At 39.4% G+C, this 19,715-nt stretch overlaps 1 protein-coding gene across 2 annotated transcripts in view; it reads right to left on the bottom strand.

Annotated features, from left to right (window-relative positions):
• Positions 1–5,125, bottom strand: part of LOC119722032 (roundabout homolog 1-like) — a 55,792-nt gene extending 50,667 nt beyond the window's left edge. For both annotated transcript variants that reach the window (XM_038192014.1, XM_038192015.1), the window contains exon 1: positions 4,651–5,125. In XM_038192014.1, coding sequence (XP_038047942.1) covers positions 4,651–4,753 — 103 coding nt within the window. In that variant the 5' untranslated portion in view covers positions 4,754–5,125. The remainder of the gene's footprint in view (positions 1–4,650) is intronic.
• Between the last annotated feature and the right edge of the window lie 14,590 nt (positions 5,126–19,715).

Raw genomic sequence — 19,715 nt, 5'->3', positions numbered from 1 at the left:
GTAACATTCAGTATTATACACAAATTTACCCATAATAATTCATTATTTTCTTGCTTCATGCAAAATGCCAATGCCACAAATATCTTGTTGCTTCATATTTAATCATTTATTCTTTTCAATAGTATATTAAACAAAAAAGAAAAGATGTGAATTACATGTACATGAATATGTGCAAGTATCGACTGGATACAAGATATTACACAATTTACTACAAAAGGTTGAGTGAGTTTCCTTGATTGGCATCACAACATGTGAAGCAACTTAACGTTTTGCAATATAAAATTTCAAAGATTATTTGACTTAAGTGTTTTTGCTGTACAAAATAAAAATGTAACGTACCGGTAGTTTGCAGTAATTACAGTTTGTTAAGAAGTCTCTCCATTTTAAATGATTAAAGGGAATCACTTTGACATGCATGACTAAAGTGAATTCAATAAAAATGTAACATTGAGAGGCAAATATGGTACGGTATGTATGAACCTCCGTACTTCATCCAGCAAAATGGAGTTAAGTGTAACCAGATAAATTAACCATAAAAAAACCTTCCTTTTTAGTTTTAAAGTGCGAGCTACATGTACACACATTTAACAAGTCTCATTAAGCCTAGGATTTAACCGCTTGATTGGGAAAACTTGTCTCATGTCCAGGCACTGTAGTACTGTAATGTACTTATACATCAAGTGTGCAAATAACTTGATGTTCATAAAATATCAGGCAACTTTGAAATGTGTTAAAATTGAGATGTACTAAATGATTCTTTTTAATCAATTTTACAATTGTACATGTATTCATATACATGAATAAGTCTGTACATGTTCATGTACAAATGTACATTTTCCCACCATCTTAAATATTTATAACCAAATTTGGGGTTTTCTAGACATACATGTACTTCAGATATTATTCAACCATATTGGACACTTCATATGATTATGAGTACATCCTGTGTAAGGTCACAGATCTACATTGTATTTTGAGTACATGTACATGTATTTCTTGTTCATGTCATTTGTCTGCCCCGTTCCCCACTGTCCTTGCTGCATTGAAACATGGACTAACAGCTGACAAGAGAATGAAACTCCTTCCTGCCACAGCACACAACAAGCACATCCTAGACATTACAAGTGTACATGTCTGACTCCTGATTGTAAGGTGCACTCAGCCTATTGTTTCAAACATCCTAGTGCAATCAATACAAGATATCCCTGTATACATTCATGAGCACATGGCTCCTGTGGTATCTTAGCAATCTCTTACACTTCTCTTAAGTGCAGGCATGCAACTGGGAATTTAGAAAAAACGAGGAAACTCCAAACTACACAATACTTTGTACAGTATTTTTCAATTTGTAATGTCATTCATGAGAAGTAAAAATCGAGGAAATCAGCGGATCTGAGGAAAAGTTGCATGCCTGTAAGTGGTAACATTTTTCATGTCTTTCGTGTAGTGCCAATTTTGAAGTCATTCATTGTAAAAAAAGGTCCAAGTAAACTGTACAATCCTTGATCAGATTCATCTGATTGTGATTAAACAGAAAGAAAAACAAGTGAGTTTGATTGTGTAAAAAATAATGTTTTCCTGTTGAATTTAACTCTACAAATTTGACAAATTTAAATCTTCTTTATTTCATTTCAAGCAAACACAATTTAAAATTTGTTAAGTCAACAGAACTAGTACAATCCTTCCCCCTCCCCTTCTTCACTTGTATTTTTGTTTTTGCTTCTTTTTTTTTAGGTTGTACGCATACGAAATACACTCTACAGCCACAGTACTTTACACGGTTGTTAAAACAAAAGCTCTAGCTTCACTGTCCTGTGATTGTACAAAAACATCCCACTGATCTCCAACATTTCCTGATGGAAATGGCAGTGTTATTTCTTTTAGAAACATGAGTAGAACCCTCAACCTCTTAGACAAATCAGCATGTGACAGGTGCCAAGACTGTGGATGGAAAAACACAATCAGATGTTGAGTACGACATCTCATGACAAACCCAGGCAGTTGCAGTGATGCTGACATCTATGCATGCAGAGCAACCTCAAATCTTTGTTCATAAAGTCTGCACAGATTGAACGCATCAAGCACATCTTGTGATGTGAGCAGACTGTGATAGACCATAGAGCAGAAATCCTGGACATAGAGGCACCAGGGAGTTGGCTATCCAGCCTTGCAGGCTACTGATGCCTAGGTCAATCAATTAGTGAGCCCACACTCATCATAAGACCAGGTAAGCCAGTCCACCTGTCTCTTCATGGCTAGCTAAGCAAAACATGCCACAAACCACATTGATTTCAGGTGTTTAGACTGCAGAGAAAGGTAGCCAAGAGAAAACAAAATGTGATTAGCAATCAGGCCACATGCAAGGCTTCAAGAAATTCTCCTGGGCATTACTCACCTAATGACACTAGCATTGAACAGCACAACTCAGGGTCTAGAATATACAGCATGTGTGCAAGGTGAATGCATGAAAACACTGTAACCAAATGCCAAGTCTATTTGCTTCACATCAAAATCCTTGGGAAAATTCACTTCATTTTGAAAAATGTGGTATGCACATAAGTCAACAAAGCAAATCTTAATGAGGGGCTGGTAATGTTAAATATAATTTACACATTATTAAGAACACCCAAAGGCCAGATAATGCACAGATTATCAAAGACCAATGCAGGCTGAAAATAGGACAAGACCATTTATTTGAGTGATGTGTCAGTGAGATGGAATATGGTTACGTGTATTTTTAATTTAAAAAAAATCCTTTTTGGGGGGGCTAAAATTATGGATGTTAGGTAGTCATGTTGGCATCTTGTTGTCACATGCAAAATGCAACTTGTGTTATTGCGAGTTTTAGTTTTTAAGGAAGAGAAAAGGGTTCATAATCTATGCCAATTGAAGTTTTTTGTTTGATTATTAGTTTCTTAACTGTTTGAACTTGTACCAAAGATGGGCAGATAAACTGTAACGTGAGTTATCGTAATGTGAGTCACTGAAATATATCCCTCTAGAGATTTTATTCTTGATTATTTCATAATATTGTAAAGGTAGAATATGACTAAATACCCTGATAATGTAAGGACACTACAAAGACTGTTCCATCAGTGCACAGTATGAGGACAACCTTTAAATGCAAGGGATTTCAATGCTTTCCATGTCCTTTTTGTGTAACGTGAGTTACCAATAAAAAATGTATTGCAAAACCAACAGAAGTTTATTATGTTAACCTTTTTCTTTTGCAGTTGAACCAGTTAACTTCAAGGGATCTTTTGTGAGAAAAATCCACCCCGAATGCTTTGACTTTATAGCATACAGCACAGAGTGGATGGAAGACCCCCTCCAAATGTGACGTGAGTTACATTGTACATGTACCATGGAATTGCCCCTCTGTGAATCTATGTCAAGGATGCACTAAACTCAAGGTCTTTGCAAGTTTAACTGTGTTCACTGCTCATCTACTTCTGAAGGACGACTTCTTGAACTAAAAACAATTGAAGCAGCACAGCAAACTTTCCATAACACATGCTTTCCGATTACTAAGATTGGACTACATGCCAAACAGAAAGACCAAAAAGAAAGAGAAAAGCAAGGTCAATAAATGATCAATATTAGTAAATTTAACAGTAACCTGTCAGAAAGGAACCTAATAGTAATACACGAATACCCCTATTTGCTACCAATGAGGTCCATGACTAAATTGTCACAACGCTACTACGTTGTGAGCTTGGCCCATATTCAACTGAATGTGCCCAACAAAGCCATACATTTTATGTGAGAGGACCACACCTGAATGCGAGTGTACATTGTATGTCTGTAACTCTAACAATTAGCATTTTTATCACTGAAACTGCATCTTGAATCTAAGACACCAAGTTTTCAGCCAAACTGTCTGCAGTGATTTTTTTCATACAGGGTTATATTTGCTGCGATATTCCAAAATGAATAGCACGAACATTTGTAAGTTTCCAACAAACCACAATTGTCCCAAATTGTATGTACATGTACATGTACGTATGCACATGTACAATGTACATGTAGTTGTCATTTACTTTAATGTAAGTTTAAGATTGACAGGGATTTCATAGAGAGAGTGGCTCTTTTCACTAAGTTAACAGAAAACTGAACTGAAAACAAATAAGACTTTTCCATAGGTTGAATTTTCTCCTCACTTAGTGAACTTCTTTGTGTACTCATCTCATCATCTGATCTAAACTGCATCCTTCTCATATTCTTGATACTCTTGGTCATGTTCCTACATTGTAGGTACACGTAAGATGTAATGTGATTGTTTTGTCTTCTCTCTGGTAGTCATGTGGACAGTCAACAGCCAGTGATACATATTACATCCTTAATCAATGAATCAATGTAATATATTAATTCTCTACATTTGGAAAATATATTGACCTACAATTTATGATGCTATACATGCTGTACAGCCTACAGGTAAAACTCTCGAATTTTACATCATCCTTCTAATACACTACCCCCCAAAAAGGAGGGGGAATTTGACCATAATCTCTTCTTGTAAAAGCTCCCACACAACATAAACAGATAACGCTGATTTTCATTGCTATTACACAAGAGGCTGCAGTTGAAACAACACTTCAGACTAATTATTAGGGCAGTTTCACTAAGGCCAATCGTGCCAATTGTACTTACCAATTGATATCAGTGAACATTTCCATAGCAAGACAGATAGTCCCAGCAGACTTGATCTGTTGGTCTTTTTTGTGTCATTTGCAGATGTCCAATGATGCTTCATAGTGTTGATTTAATAACAATTGTTCTTAGTTCACAGACTCTTGTCTGGCCGTAGTTCAACAAAGCTTGCAGGTATAGAGTACTCAGGACTAGCGTCTGTTGTCTTCATGTGCACTGTACGTTGTGACAGAGTCTTAGGTTGTCACAGATTACTGCACAGTCCACAACATTACCACTTACAATCCTCCACAAGACAATTCCACTACATACATGTTCATGTACACATCCTCTGCTTGAGAATCATCATACACCATACATGATCACTCAGAGAAAGAAATGGTTTTGCGTTTTATTTGAGGCCGGCGCTGCTAGTTGCATCCATGCTGGCACCACTCTCAAGCCTCAGTACAGAGTGTTTGCAGTAACACGGCAATCTATGAAATGCCTACACATTAGCCCCAGCATGCTGCTACACTGCCTGGCTGGCTCCCTGTAGTGTGGGAGCAAGACTCTGCACAAAGCAATGCCAGGCTGTATGAGGTCAACTCATTTCTTTGTAGGGGGGTACCATAACTAATGCATACTTGCATCTTTCAAGAACAAAATGCCATTGTTCCTTGCTCTATGGTCTGACACACTGTATGCCCTTATCTACCTAATCTACAGATGTAATCATTAAAGCTCTCCACAAATTGCTTTTACCGTGACATTTGTTTTCTCTCCACACTATAACAAAATCCTATTACTTTACCTGTAATATTGTGCATGTCTGTTTCAACACCAATATACAATGCTGCTAATAATATCGGTAAATGTGATCAAGCTAAATGAGTCGTTTGTCGACCCTGGTCAATTTTGCTTTTTTTAGAGATTTGAAAAGAGCACAATCTCAGCATTACAACAGTGAAAACCGCACGCTGATACCATCTTTAGTTAAAAATTATGGAAGTCGGAACACCAAGAGATGTGATGAAGTCATGTGATGAAGTGGCCCTATTTTGGCCTGTATCTCCAAATGAAAGTTCCCGACAAACGACTTATTTAGCTTGATCGCATCACATATTGACAAGCACAATAACTAGCATAACTGATTCGGCTCGGGTAATTATCAGCATCCAGACCCCAACCAGTTTTAAACAGAGTTTTTAAAACCACTCCAGAGCACATTTACTCCCTTATTCAAAGACTAAAAAATGAACATAAGACAATTACACTCGTAATACACATATAATTTAGTTATTTTACAATGTAGTTATTATGGTATTACTTGTAGGCCTATATTGTCATGATATTCCTTGGTTGTTTTGATTGAATTGTCAACAAAATACACAGAAAGAGTAAACCTGTGACTGTGTAATATTCTCATAATGTTGCGTATGCTACACGAGCTGACTTGGATCTGATACTTTAGCAATATACAATTAGACGTCCCTAGACCGCATCCAATGATGCCATGTACTGGCTGATGGTGATAGTGTCCAGTGTCATCCACTTTGACTTTGAGTTTGAGCAGCATCCCTAGTAGACCTATATAATGCTTCCACCATTTTAGTCATGTTCCCTGTATCCAATAACAGTACTGAATGATAATGTTTTTGTGCAAAAAGGAACCAGACTATTTTCCCCTCCAGCCTCGCTTTGGTTACATTGATTTGAATGGGAAAAAATCAATGGCTGCAACATGATAATGGTCTATAGTAAGTCAGATGGTGTCCAACCCCACCCCTCCCCCTCTAGTTTTAGAGTTGTCTGTCAGCCATTTTGATGTTACACCCCATCTCTCAATCAAATTGATAAGGTGATCCAGTGATTGTAATGTCACATTACCGGATGACATTTTAATGATTTACAATAGGCTGTGGCATACTGTGGTTCAACTTCAAGTACACGTTCTGGTTCTGATTGAGTCGGTAAAATTCACTCAAGAATATCACACGTAACCTGGACAGAGTAGACTGTGCACAATAACTACCAGTACTACTCAGAACATTTGGAATAACAGTGATAATTAATGCAAATGAACATAGAGAGCACATATAATCACATGATCTAGGACAATGAATACTGATGCATTATGCCCTATTTCAATCAGTACACATAAATACCAATATCTCACATTTCCAAAGCATTCTTCCTAATAGATTGGTCAGTGTGCATCACAGTGCCTGTAACAAATTGTTCAAATTGCATTGAGTGGGAGCACCTGTGTAAGCCATCAGTGTCAGCTAGATGGAGAGAGCTCAAGGGAACAATCCTAAATGCAAGGGGTCATGGACCAGGCCACCTACATGGTATACATCACTAACATGACTACCACCACCATTACCACAGCAAACAATACACACTACCATTACAACAGCCTACATTGTTTAACTACCTTCAGTGTAATATGCATTAAAAGCAAGTAAAGGTCACAACCACTACATCCACCACTCATACTGTAAGAGATCTTTATCTTGAATCTACATCTTGAATAATTGTTCACACTTTATTTCACACTCCCACAGTAAAAAAATATTGCTGAAGTTTGTATGTCATCAGCACTCAGCAGTGGATGTACAAAACATTTCTTTATTGGTTTGGAAAGGTGCGACAGATTTCTAATGGCCCTTGTATTTGTCTTATAATAATCTCAACTTTCAATTCAAGGATGGCATGTAAATAGTTTGTGTGACTGAAGTTCACACGCCATCCCCTTTTCCACACCAAAGCTGTCAAATGTCCTGATGAACTGTTCAGTACATTTCACATTACATTAAACCTAAATTTGAGCAATATTCAAATAATGAATATTTCAGTGCTTAAAAGATTATACAAGTACATGTATTTCAATGCAAACCAAAAAAAGTACTTTGTAAGTTTTACAAAATAAACACTGTACACATAAAATTGTCAGTTATGAGCATAAATGGGCCATTTCACATGAAATTCAGCCCAGAGTAACTAGGAGATGTAAAAAGATTTCACTTTTGAATGAATGACATTCAAATTTATAATTGATACATTACATGTACCGGTATGTCAATCTTTATGCCTAGCACAATGGATAACAATACTTGTGTAAAGTAAGATGCAAGAAGTGCCTAATTCATATTCAAGAATACAGTCCGGTCCAACAATTCATCAACAGGAAAGTACCCGTACAAAAAAATATATAAGCCATACATCAATGTTTTTATGTGTAGACATATATGGTAGACATATAGGCCTACACGTAACTCATTACAAAAAGTCTCATTTTATTAGCAAACTAGACCATTTTTGTATGACTGGTTAAAAATTCAATTGATCAGACAGAGTCACTTCCTTACATGTGCAGGCAGCCAGTAAGTATGCATGCAAATCCAAGACAAAGAACATGTACATCATCATTCATACGCCTGTTTTGAAGACAACACAATCATGAATGAACTTTTAAATACATGGCATCGGCACTCCACAAAACCTTGCATTGCTAAGCAGGTGAGTACAGGTGTATTCTTCAGTATTTGTTGCCTTAAGGTTTTATTTGACATTTGTGCATCAATATTATGAAAGTGCAGCAAGGCATTTGTTTATAGATATTTGACCTGAGCATAGCCAGGATGTCATAGCAGCAGATGGTTTCCTACATGTTCATCTATTATCACTCTCACCACACGTTTGTTTGTTGTCAAATCCCTTGGCGCGGCGTTGATGTAAAAGTATCTTATTTTGGAAGTGTTCAGTACTCACTCCTGCACACATGTACATTGTATCTGTTCCTTGCGCTTTGATCAGACCAAAAAGGTAGGTTGCATAAGACATACAGTCACTGTCACTGATGAGTTTGTTTGGCTGGTTTACATGTATTTTTATCAGGTGAAATTCATTACAAGATAACATATCTTACCAACATGTGGAATGATTTTTTACAATTATAACTTCACAAGCTGATTTACCCGATCATAGATCGGGTAGGGCGTAGTGTTGGGGATGAAAATGTGGGGAGTTAAATGTAAATGGGGGATATAGTTGGGAGACATGCAGTTATAGTAAAGCAATTTCTGTGGTGTGATCTGAGGCAATTTCTGACCACTAAAACCAATTTGAGCAGAAGATCATCTTTTAAAGTTTTGAGTTTGGAGTAATTGAATCAGCTACATGTATTCTGAGCAATAGAATCAGTCGCATTCGTGAGGCAGTCGCATTTGGAAAACGTAGTGAAAAGGTTACTGTAGTGCACGGGCGAAGGCTGATTGTACAGTTTTGACAATAAATCATAATGCAATAAAACGTGAAGGTGTCATTTGAAATGAAAGTGTTGAGTGTTACCATAAAATTACAAACAGTCTGAATCATGGAGGAAGGTCATAATTAAGTTTCTATTGGACTCTTCAACAAACGTAAACTTGAACTTCTTACAATTTGCGAGACCGTCTGCGGAGGAAAAAGTCAATTCAACTTTTATTTAAGTTGGTTCAACCATCTATATAAAGAGCAAGTTTTACTCGGCCTCCGAGAAATGTTTGCTCCTGAAAGGATCCGAGACCGCGGCTTCACGTCCGTGGAAAAATGTGGAGGGTGTCTTCCACCGGGTCGGACACTATTTTGTCGATTTTTTTTGTGACTGCGTTTAAGATCGCGGTATTTGAAGCAATGCATCGATCCTTCGTTGATCCCAAACAGGCCCCTGAAATTATAACGCGACACTGAATTATACGTGGCGGGCAGCGAACTCACACAACGGTCAGCCTTGGTGGATGCATGGAGCTGTAAACACATGATGGAAGCAACAGAGCACTATATCACGTCACATGCTTGTGCTGCAAATAGCGAGCACCATAGACCCAACCTCGTTTCCAGGGTGTGTAGCAGGCTGCAGTACGCGTTGCCATCGACGGTTTTACGCATAGCTTGGAAGTACTACGCAGTGTAGACTTTCGATTGGTCAGACCGCGCAAGGCATACTAATGTGTGGTCCTTCTGAGTATTCGTTGCACTCGGCGCAGGGGCGGCAAGCGAAGCATATGAAAGAATAGGGACACTTGATGGCCACGCACCATGGAGAAAAAATATTTTGCCAAGGTCACCCCATGCTACCGTTTGGTGAACTCTTTTGCAAAACAGCCAATAGTCAGGTGGCTTAGGTCCATTTTTCGACAAGATCGTGACCGACTGGTCCAAAGCACCAAACTTGGCAGATACATTGTTTAGGCCCTAGGAAAGATATTTAGAAGGGGTGACACCTGAAAATTATCTGGGAAGGGTACCTTATTTGCATAAATCCAAAATGGCGGCAATTGTTAAGCTTTTGCTTTGAATTTAGTGTTTTAATCAGCCCTTTATTAATATTCAATGTAGTTTAAAGTATTTATTTCTTATTTTAAAGTCAAAGTAGGTAATAACAACATATAGTTTGATGAATTATCTTTAAATCATATATATCACATTGATTTGAGAGTCATTCATTAACATTTTTATACATATAAAATGCTGCTAATATTGTGTAGCATTTTTGTTGCACATACAGATTGAAGGGTGCGTCTATTGACCTATTTTTTCTCCCTTCCTGACACATTTCATTTGATTGGGGAGTTTATTCTTCTTGTTACCAACTATTTTAAAGGTTATAACTGTATTAAACACTACCTTTATGACTTATTTTTTAGAAAAGAAGAAGTATTTATTATTTTTAAACGTCTTTTGTGTAATAATAGCACTACTTAAAAAAAATGTCTGGTGTTCGATACGTAGACAAATTCTTAATTTGAAAACTCCAGCTAGTTTTGACCAAGAAATTGTATTGTTTTATCGCAAATCTATTTTAAAACAATTATTTTGCTCGGTGGTCGTGTGGTAAGTCGTCTGTACTAGAAAGCAATAGCTCGTGGGTTCCATTTCCATCCGGTTGATCTTTTCCAACTTTCCCTAGGGAGCTAGTGTTTATACATCGGTAAATGGCAATATCTAATATTGATCAAACAATTATTCCACCACGCCCTCAAGAGATTGATGTTACACTTATTATTTCACTCGGCCGTCGTCCTGAATGAGGTATACACCTGTTTCAAGAACCATCGATATTGCAAAGAGTGGTAGGTAAAGGATCTGTACATCATTCACTTTATAAAACTGGATAATCCCGCATTTACAGAAATCTGGGGAAAGGCATGGAGGGGAGGGGCGCCAAAATAGAGATAAAATATGTATATAGGGGACTGTGAGAGGCAAACCCGAACTTTAACTTTGTGTATATGGTTTAAATTCACGAATGGAGTTGCCAATCGTGAAGTATAATATTAATGTGTACGTGACATCTTTTGGAAATCTGAAATACCGGTACAAACATTATGGACAATAAACTTGCGATTAATTTTAGAGGTTCAGTAGTGATAATCATATTGACTAGCATGCAATTTTTGTCCGTTCACTAGAACCAATACTTAGATGTAGAGAAAATTGACAACGGGGTGCAAACACAGTATAGGCCTGTACAGAAATGTATGCCCATTGTCAATCATATTAGTAAACAGATATATTGTCTGTTTTCCAACTCAATCCACAAACTTTCTCTTATTTCTCATTTTCTCAGGCTTAAATATGGATAAATCTTGCGTCATCTGTGGTGAAGTAGGTAATGACATGAAATGCCCAGCAGATAGCCTGCAGAAAAATGGTTTAGAGGTTTATCAAGCGTTTATTGACATTGCACTTGAGTTCCAGGAACTTGAAGCCTTACCAGTAGACATTGATTTGAAAGGAGTTACAGCCGAGAAACTTCTGGAAAATCGTGCCCAGTGGCACAAAGCCTGCCGTCTTAAGTTTACACGCACACTACTTCTCAGACGTCGCGAATCAAAAAAACGTACTAAATGTGACTCCCAACAAGAACCGGTGAACAAAAGGTCCAAACGCAAAGCCATTGGCACCCCAGATAAAGAATCATGCATTTTCTGTTCTCAGACATCTGGAAAATTACACAACTGTTCGACCATGATACTAGACAATCAGCTGAGAATGATGGCCACAGAACTCAAAGATACAGCACTTCTCGCCAGAATTTCTGGAGGGGACCTCGTAGCAATTGAGGCAAAATACCATTTTGACTGCCTTTCTGCATACAAGAGTCGATACAGAAGTGAACAAAGAGCAACCTCTTGCCCAGATACAAGCTTTGAACAGAGACGTGAAGCAAGAGTATTTGCAGAACTTGTTTCCTACATTGAGAGCAGTGTTGAAAATGACACTTTCATCTTCAAACTCACCGAGTTGCACCACTTATATGAAAGTCGGCTGCGGGACCTTGGAGTTGACAAAACTATCAATAGAACCAGACTTAAGCGCCGATTACTGGAGCACTTCATAGAGGAGTGTCAAGAGCAGTCTGTCGGAAAAAATACACTTCTTGTTTTCAATGAGGGGATGAGGAAACTACTCAGTGAGGCCATGCAGTTACGAGATTACACATCAGAAGCTCTTTCAATGGTTAAACTCGTTAAAAGGATCAGGCAAGATATATTTGATTGGGAATCCTTCAACTTCACCGGGAGTTTCAAGCATAACTGCCAGGAAAATTCTATACCGGCAAGCCTCAAGACGCTAGTTGCCATGCTACTGAATGGGCCTAACGTTAAACACCAAGATGTTACCGAGTCCCAGGTCTGTCTGTCCATAGCCCAGATGATCTTCTTCAATGTAAAAAACAAAGGTTCTGTGGCGAAAACCAGCAGGCATTCAAAAGAACGGGAACCACCCCTTCCTCTCTACCTCGGTCTATGTATTCATACACTCACGAGATGCAAAAAGATAATGAACATCCTGCATAGACTGGGCATCAGTGTTAGCTATGACCGTGTTATTGAACTAGAAAAATGCCTAGAAAATGCTGCATGCAAGCGCTTTGAAGACGACGAACTTGTCTGTCCCACAAATCTGAGAAAAGGTCTGTTCACAGCGGGGGCTTTGGATAACATAGATCACAATCCGTCCTCTACTACAGCCAAGGGCTCTTTCCATGGCACTGGAATCAGTATCTTCCAGTTTCCCACGGTATCCAACTCTGGAACCTGCAGAGATCCCGTTGTAGTCTGCCCTTCGTCAAATAAGTGTTATCTCCCGGAAGATTATACAACTGTTCCCGCCGTGGCTTGTCAGACTTCTAAACTTGAAGTGCCCGAAACATCCCTGAGTGCCATTGAAGGTAAACTCGAAGATGCAATCGCTGCAGAAGCCTGCTGGATGGAGAAAACTAGCCCACTTTTAAAGAAGGACAAGCTAGAGAAAGAAGACTTCATTGCCTGGTCTGCTTTTCATGCGTCAACACAGCCGCCTCCTTCAGATCCTCCTGCACTGAATGCTCTCTTGCCCCTCTTCTATGAAAAGGCTTCAACCATTGCCATGATCAAACATGGAATGGAGATCCAAAGGCAAATTATCCAATTCCTCAACCCCTGCCAGACACCACTTACTGCACTGGACCAACCACTGTTTGCCCTTGCCAAGTTTGTTCAGTGGCATTGGCCCGAGACCTTAGGAGAAGCGCACTTCGTAGTGATGTTCGGTGGTCTTCACATCGAAATGGCTCTATGGAACACGATTGGAGACTTCCTGGAAGGATCTGGTTGGACCGCTGCCTTATCCGAAGCTGGTGTGGCCTCCTCAGGTACAGCTGACTCCTTCCTCAAAGCTGCTCACCTCACTAGAACGAGGCACAGTCATCAAGTTACGCTGCTAACACTGGAAAATCTGCAGAGAGACGCTTGGCAACTGAAAGAGAAGTCTGACAGTGAGACGTCTTTTGAAACCTGGAAACGGGAAAGGATCAAGTCAAGTCCCACGTTCCAGTATTGGGATATCATCATGAAATATGAAACACTTGTGCTGATTTTCATCCGTGCTCATCGAATCCGGGATTTTGATCTCTTTGTGGAGGCTTTGGAGGCTCTGGTGCCTTGGTTTTTTGCCATGGATCACACCAACTATGCTCGCTGGATCCCCATCCACATACGAGATATGAAAGCCCTACCGAAAAGAGTGAAAGAAGAGGTCAAACAAATGTGGGTTCTGCAAAAGACTCGGCACAAGTTCTCTTGCATGCCCCTTGACCAGGGTCATGAGCAAAACAACGAACAGGTAAAGGGATCTGGTGGAGTGGTAGGACTTACCGAAAACCCAGCTGCCTTCAGAAGATGGATGGTTGCTGGACCACAGCAGGCGCGACTCTTGAGAGAGTTCGAGGACGAGTTCATGGAAGGAGAAGACATCAACATGTACAAGCAGCATGAACAGGGAATGAATACTCAAGAGGTCTTCAGAAGACAAGTCAACAGCCTCACTGAAGCAATCTCAGAAATGGGGAACCCTTTTAAGGATGACTGCTCAGAACTACTAGCTTTGGACACTCGAAATTGTGCTGATGAAGATGTGGTAACCACAGTCCGTACAATCGAAGCCATTGGAGTTTCCCAGTATCAGAAGTATGTCAAGGATGTGATCTTTGACCGAAGCACCAGTATTCATAAACCCATCAAACGAAATACTTTGGCACTTTGGAAGCGACCAAAATCGAAGGCAACCACCAGTACTAAACATCAGCTATCAAGTCTCAGAACTGATTGCAATCTCTTCAGTCAACTGTACATCGCAAGTCAGTACCGTCAGGGAGACTTAGAAGAATTCTTCGCCCATGAAAATCATCCATGGCCACCCTCACTCTCAGTATTTGGAGAGCTCCGCCTGCCCACGAAGAAATCTGATCTGACAGAAATGCTGACCACAGATCAGCCAGAACCCCCATCGTACTACCATGCCAAGGTTTGTGATGGTGCTGCTATCGTTCACGCACTGCCTGCTAATCAAGCCAGTACATTCAATGAATACGGTGACAATGTATTTCTCCCATGGATCCAGCAACAGTTGAGAAACAGCGACCGAGTAGATGTAGTATGGGATACATACAAGACAGATAGTCTGAAGCAATCCACGAGGGAGAAGAGAGGAAAAGGTCTAAGGAAAAAGGTTGGAGGGAGCACTAAGCTTCCAACAAACTTTGCAAACTTTCTACAGGATCCAACAAACAAACAAGAGCTATTTCAACTACTAACAGAGAAGGTCTCTACCTGTGAGTATTCTGCTGGAAAAGAAGTCCACATTACCTCAGGTAGGTCTAATTAGAAGAATTCTTTGTAACAGTTATCTTAAATATCTTTTACATTGGAAATATCTCCATATTGAAAATTTTTAACAAATGTGGATGAGTTCAATAAAGTAAACACTTTTTTTCATTGCAGGTCAGTCTGTAGTTTCAAGAAATTCCAGCAAACCAATGCCACCTTGCGACCATGAAGAGGCAGACTCAAGAATCTGTATCCACATCCAAGATGCCTTGATAAATGGATCCAAAACAGTGCTTGTCCGTACTGTAGACACAGATGTCATTATCATCCTTGTTGGAGTGTTCTTTGACCTCCTCACTTCTCACCCTGGAACCGACATATGGGTTGAATTTGGCATGGGGAAACATATCCAGTACTTTAGCATCAATGCAGTCTGCAACAAGCTCAAGGAACCAAAATGCAGGGCTCTCCCACCATTCCATGCATTCACTGGGTCTGATACTACTTCCCAGTTTCTTGGAAGAGGAAAGAAGTCAGCATGGGAGGCATGGAATTCGTTTCCTGGTGTCACTGAAGCATTCAACTCAATGTCGCAGCATCCGTTTGAGGCTCTGACGATTACCAGTCCTGCATTTCAGCTCCTTGAAAGGTTCACTTGCGTTTTGTATGATAAAACAAGTCCGCTTCATACAGTGAACGAACTAAGAGAGGAACTATTCTCAAAGGCAAATCGCACCATGGAAAAGATCCCTCCAACACAGGTTTGTTTAAGTCCAATTATTGATATTGAATAGTGATGATTTTAGCATTGCTCTTCTCTTTAAAAATAAAACCAGTTCAATACATTTCTCCCTTTCCCCCTGATATATAGGCAGCACTTCTGCAGCATTCCAACCGGGCCCTGTATCAGGCAAGCATCTGGACAACAAGCCTGAAGTCTGAACAGCGTGCTCCACCGCCTGAAGGATATGGCTGGGCAAAGGTTGCATCTGTATGGAAGCCGGTATGGTCACTTCTTCCAGAGGCTGCCAGTGTCTGCAGAGAGCTGTTTAAATGCGGATGCCAAACCGAGCCTCGTTGCTCAAGAAGATCCTGCAGATGCCTTAAAGCTGGACTTTCTTGCACAGCACTTTGCAAGTGTGGTGGAAGCTGCCAAAATCTCGAATGATCATCATTGCAGTGATCATTTCCACATGGGGGAACGTCTAACAGATCACCACTACTTCCCAGTATGTTTATGAACAAACAATGAAGAGTTGTATAATTTCGGCCATATTTCGAACCACTATACTTCATGTTTTATTGTGGTGGCCATTTTGGGTTTTTGACTTGTAATGATTATCAAGTGATGTCACACGTCAAGAAAATGTTGTTTAAGTGCAGGATGAGTAAAGAGAACCTCCAAAGAACAGATTTTAAATTGTGTTTTGCTTACAATATATACAAACATACAGAAATATATGCTGAGATATAGCGCGTGGCAGCCATTTTGAAATTATGCAAATTAGGTACCCTTCCCAAACTATTTTTAGGTGTCACCCCTTCTAGAATATCTTTCTTAGGCTCATAGAATGTGCATGCCAAATTTGGTGCTTTGGACCAGTCGGTCACGATTCCAACCATAAGCTTCCTGACTACAAGTAGAACACGTAAACAGAACCCCTACGTCGAAGCCGCTGACCTCGCACAGTCTAGACACGCAGAAAAAGCCAGCACAGTCAACGTGAAAGCGTACACGACGGCAAATTCCTGCGCAAAACGCAGTCACAAAAAATCGACGAAACCGATTGCCGGTCCGTACGGGAAAATCAGGACGACACGAAGTGTCCGACCCGGCGGAAGACACCCTCCGTATTTTTCCACAGACGTTGAGCGATTCTGGCGCCGCAGGAGCCCGCGGTCTCGGATCCTTTCAGGAGCAAACATCGTCTGGGAGGCCGAGTTAAACTCTCTCTTATATATATAGATATATACGTGTACACATGTAAGTAAGCAAATTCATTAAAAAGATGATATAGTCAAACTTTAGGAGATGCAAAAACTGCATTTTAATAAGGAACGTGAAATGAAATCTTAAAGGTCAGATCAGATCAGTTTTATGAACATTTCCTATTGTTTGCAAACAAAACTGTTCTTAAAAAACAATATAAACTAAAGATACTTTTTCTCTCTCTTACAAAAATACTCAGAAAAGAACATCAAATTTTCTACAGATATGTCTATGAAAATGTAAATAAATTTCAAAAAGGAACACGCATCTATTAAAGCTTTTTTGTGGTTACCCTGTAAACCTGGAATTACAGCTGAAACTTGACTCACATGGTGAGAACGGCCCATGGAACGCCTGACTGGACAAAAGCCAGCTACTCTAGCAATAGACCATTGTTAAAGCCCATAAACTCATTATGATAATGAGCACTATTTCCCTAGGAGCTTTAATCTAAGCATTGACTGAACTCAATACATGAACTTACTTCAGGTCAAGCGAGGCTAAATGGATTAAGATTTGAAGCCCTTTGTGGACTGCAAGCAGGCCCTATGGATGGTGCTATGTGGCCTGTATGTACTCATGACAGCAAACGAAGGACACATTATAAATGTGCACAATGGTTTGTATATAGGTGCATATGGTACAAGGTAACTTCATAATGTACCAGCAGGATAAACATTGTCACCCATTTAATTTTTGTATACGTATGAAAGACGGAAAACAAAACAATAATTTTCACACTGTTAAAATGAGTGCTTTGCATTTTTGGCATTGTTATATGTTCATACATTTTGTAAATGACTTACACAGGTAGCAGGCCCTCACAATATTATTCACTGGCGAGAGGATGAAATAGTGAGGACCAATATTTGCATAAAAAAATAAAATAAATCACAGACCAAGCATTCAAGTGGAAATCTACAGGTTCATATAGAATGTGGCAAGGCAGCAATGGTGATGCATACGTGTATCAAATGTTAGGGGAAATATAGATGTATGGGCAATTTCACCGTCACTCACGTTACATTTATATGCCATGAGGTTACTTTGACCTGTCACTGCTTCAAAAGTATTTGATCAAGCTGAATCCAACCAGCCATACAACAACCTTGGGGTAAGGGGTACTCAAGAATGGAAAGAAAAATTCAATCCAAAAGGTCATGGAAAATTGTCCTGCAAATTTGTTGTTAAAGCCTCCTCAAACTGTAGTGTGCAACACAGAAGCAACATTATTTTACCTTTCATTCAACTCATAGCTGTATATAAAAACCCATTTTGAATCAAATCAGTGTGTATTTTAGATGCAAGGGACATTAGATTACAGGGAGGTACCGTCACTCACGTTACGTCACTCATGTTACTTCCTCTTCATGGTTTCTAACACGGCATAAAATCTGGGTTTGAGGAACTGCAACATAACGAAACTCTGTTCTTACAGTATATGAACCTTTCTCTCTGCCTTAAACACAAAAACTCTCATTAACAGTCACATTTTGCATGTTAATTAAAACAAGGTGCCAAAATGACAACCAAAAATCATGATTTTAGCCAGAAACACAGCGTTTTTGTCCCAAAATCACACTTACATGTAACTACATTCCATCTCATTGGCACACCACTCAAATGAAAGATCTTGTTGTCCCTTTAATTGGACACCCTATTTGAGGTTGTGATGCTTGTAGTTTGCAAGATTCCATACAGTTTCCACTTGCCAGCCGTGGTCACTTTTGCGTGGAATTGCCCACATGTAAGAACAAATGTAAGGGGACCATTCTTGAAATATTAAAAGAAAAAATGAACTACATGTACCGGTAAATGAAGTTGGCGATACTTTGAATGCAATCACGGTGAACTTGTTGACTACAATATAAAAGTTAACAGTTTGGTCTATATTTATTACTCAGAAAGTCTGAAGCACTAGATGGGTTCACATTTGGTTAAAATGTCTATGTAGATGTAGATCTGTCCACAGTGCAGGTGAATAGTTGGCTTGCCCAAGGGCCAGTAGAGTGAGGTTATATGATTTAGAGAAGGTTTCCTCTGTGTGCGCTGTTTGTATAACCTCAGAAAGGGCTAGACCAAGCCAAAAAAACTGCCAACTGTGGCTGAAAATCACTCATCAAAAAAGCATTAGGTTGAAAGAGGATTAAAAGCAATGAATAGAAATACTGAGAACTTGAACCAGAGGGGATTTAGCATCCATGGACAGAATGTCAATGCACTGACTCACTATAAAAGACTAGCACTCCCACTCCAAACCCATGCACCTTGAGCAATAAACACAACTACTGGTACATGTATGGTTAACACAACTAGAATCAGAACAAGTCAAATGCCCTTCATTAACCTTTTGGTACCGTACCGCATGTGAACAGCCGCACACTTTGGCTCCAACACACTGAGTTGACTTTCATGCACAATACATTATGTATGATTAACATTACCTGTAAATTTATGCATAAATAACCTGGGATATCCTAGATAGTGAAACGTATACTACATGTACGTGCATATGTAGAATATTCATGTATGTACATGTATGGTACGTATTGCCAACATCTTATCCTTGCTTTATCATGGGGAACTATTGCACAGGCTGAACTACATTTGACATCTGAATATGTGTGCAGAACTGAAACTATAACAATATGAAAGGAAACAACTTGTGTACAATTATTGGACTTGGAATTTCAGTCTCACTCTATTAAATTTCTTCACATGTATACTTTTGTATCCATCCCCACAAAACAAAATACAAAAGAATATAAACTATATTAGTAGAAAATATCTCCACACCCATCATTCACAATCGTAACATTGTATGTGCAGCATAAAGAAATGAGGCCAAATATACAACACTCCCCATATCTAAAAAGGGCCTGACCACTGGAAGTGGTAATTTAGCCTGTGCAATGGATAAATGTGCCCTTTGACGGTTTGATTGGCCTCTGGGGTTA

Source organism: Patiria miniata, unplaced genomic scaffold, assembly GCF_015706575.1.
Source record: "Patiria miniata isolate m_02_andy unplaced genomic scaffold, ASM1570657v1 HiC_scaffold_14, whole genome shotgun sequence".
Taxonomy (NCBI): domain Eukaryota; kingdom Metazoa; phylum Echinodermata; class Asteroidea; order Valvatida; family Asterinidae; genus Patiria; species Patiria miniata.
Note: the sequence above shows the minus strand (reverse complement) of the source record. Positions and strands in the feature narration are given on the sequence as shown.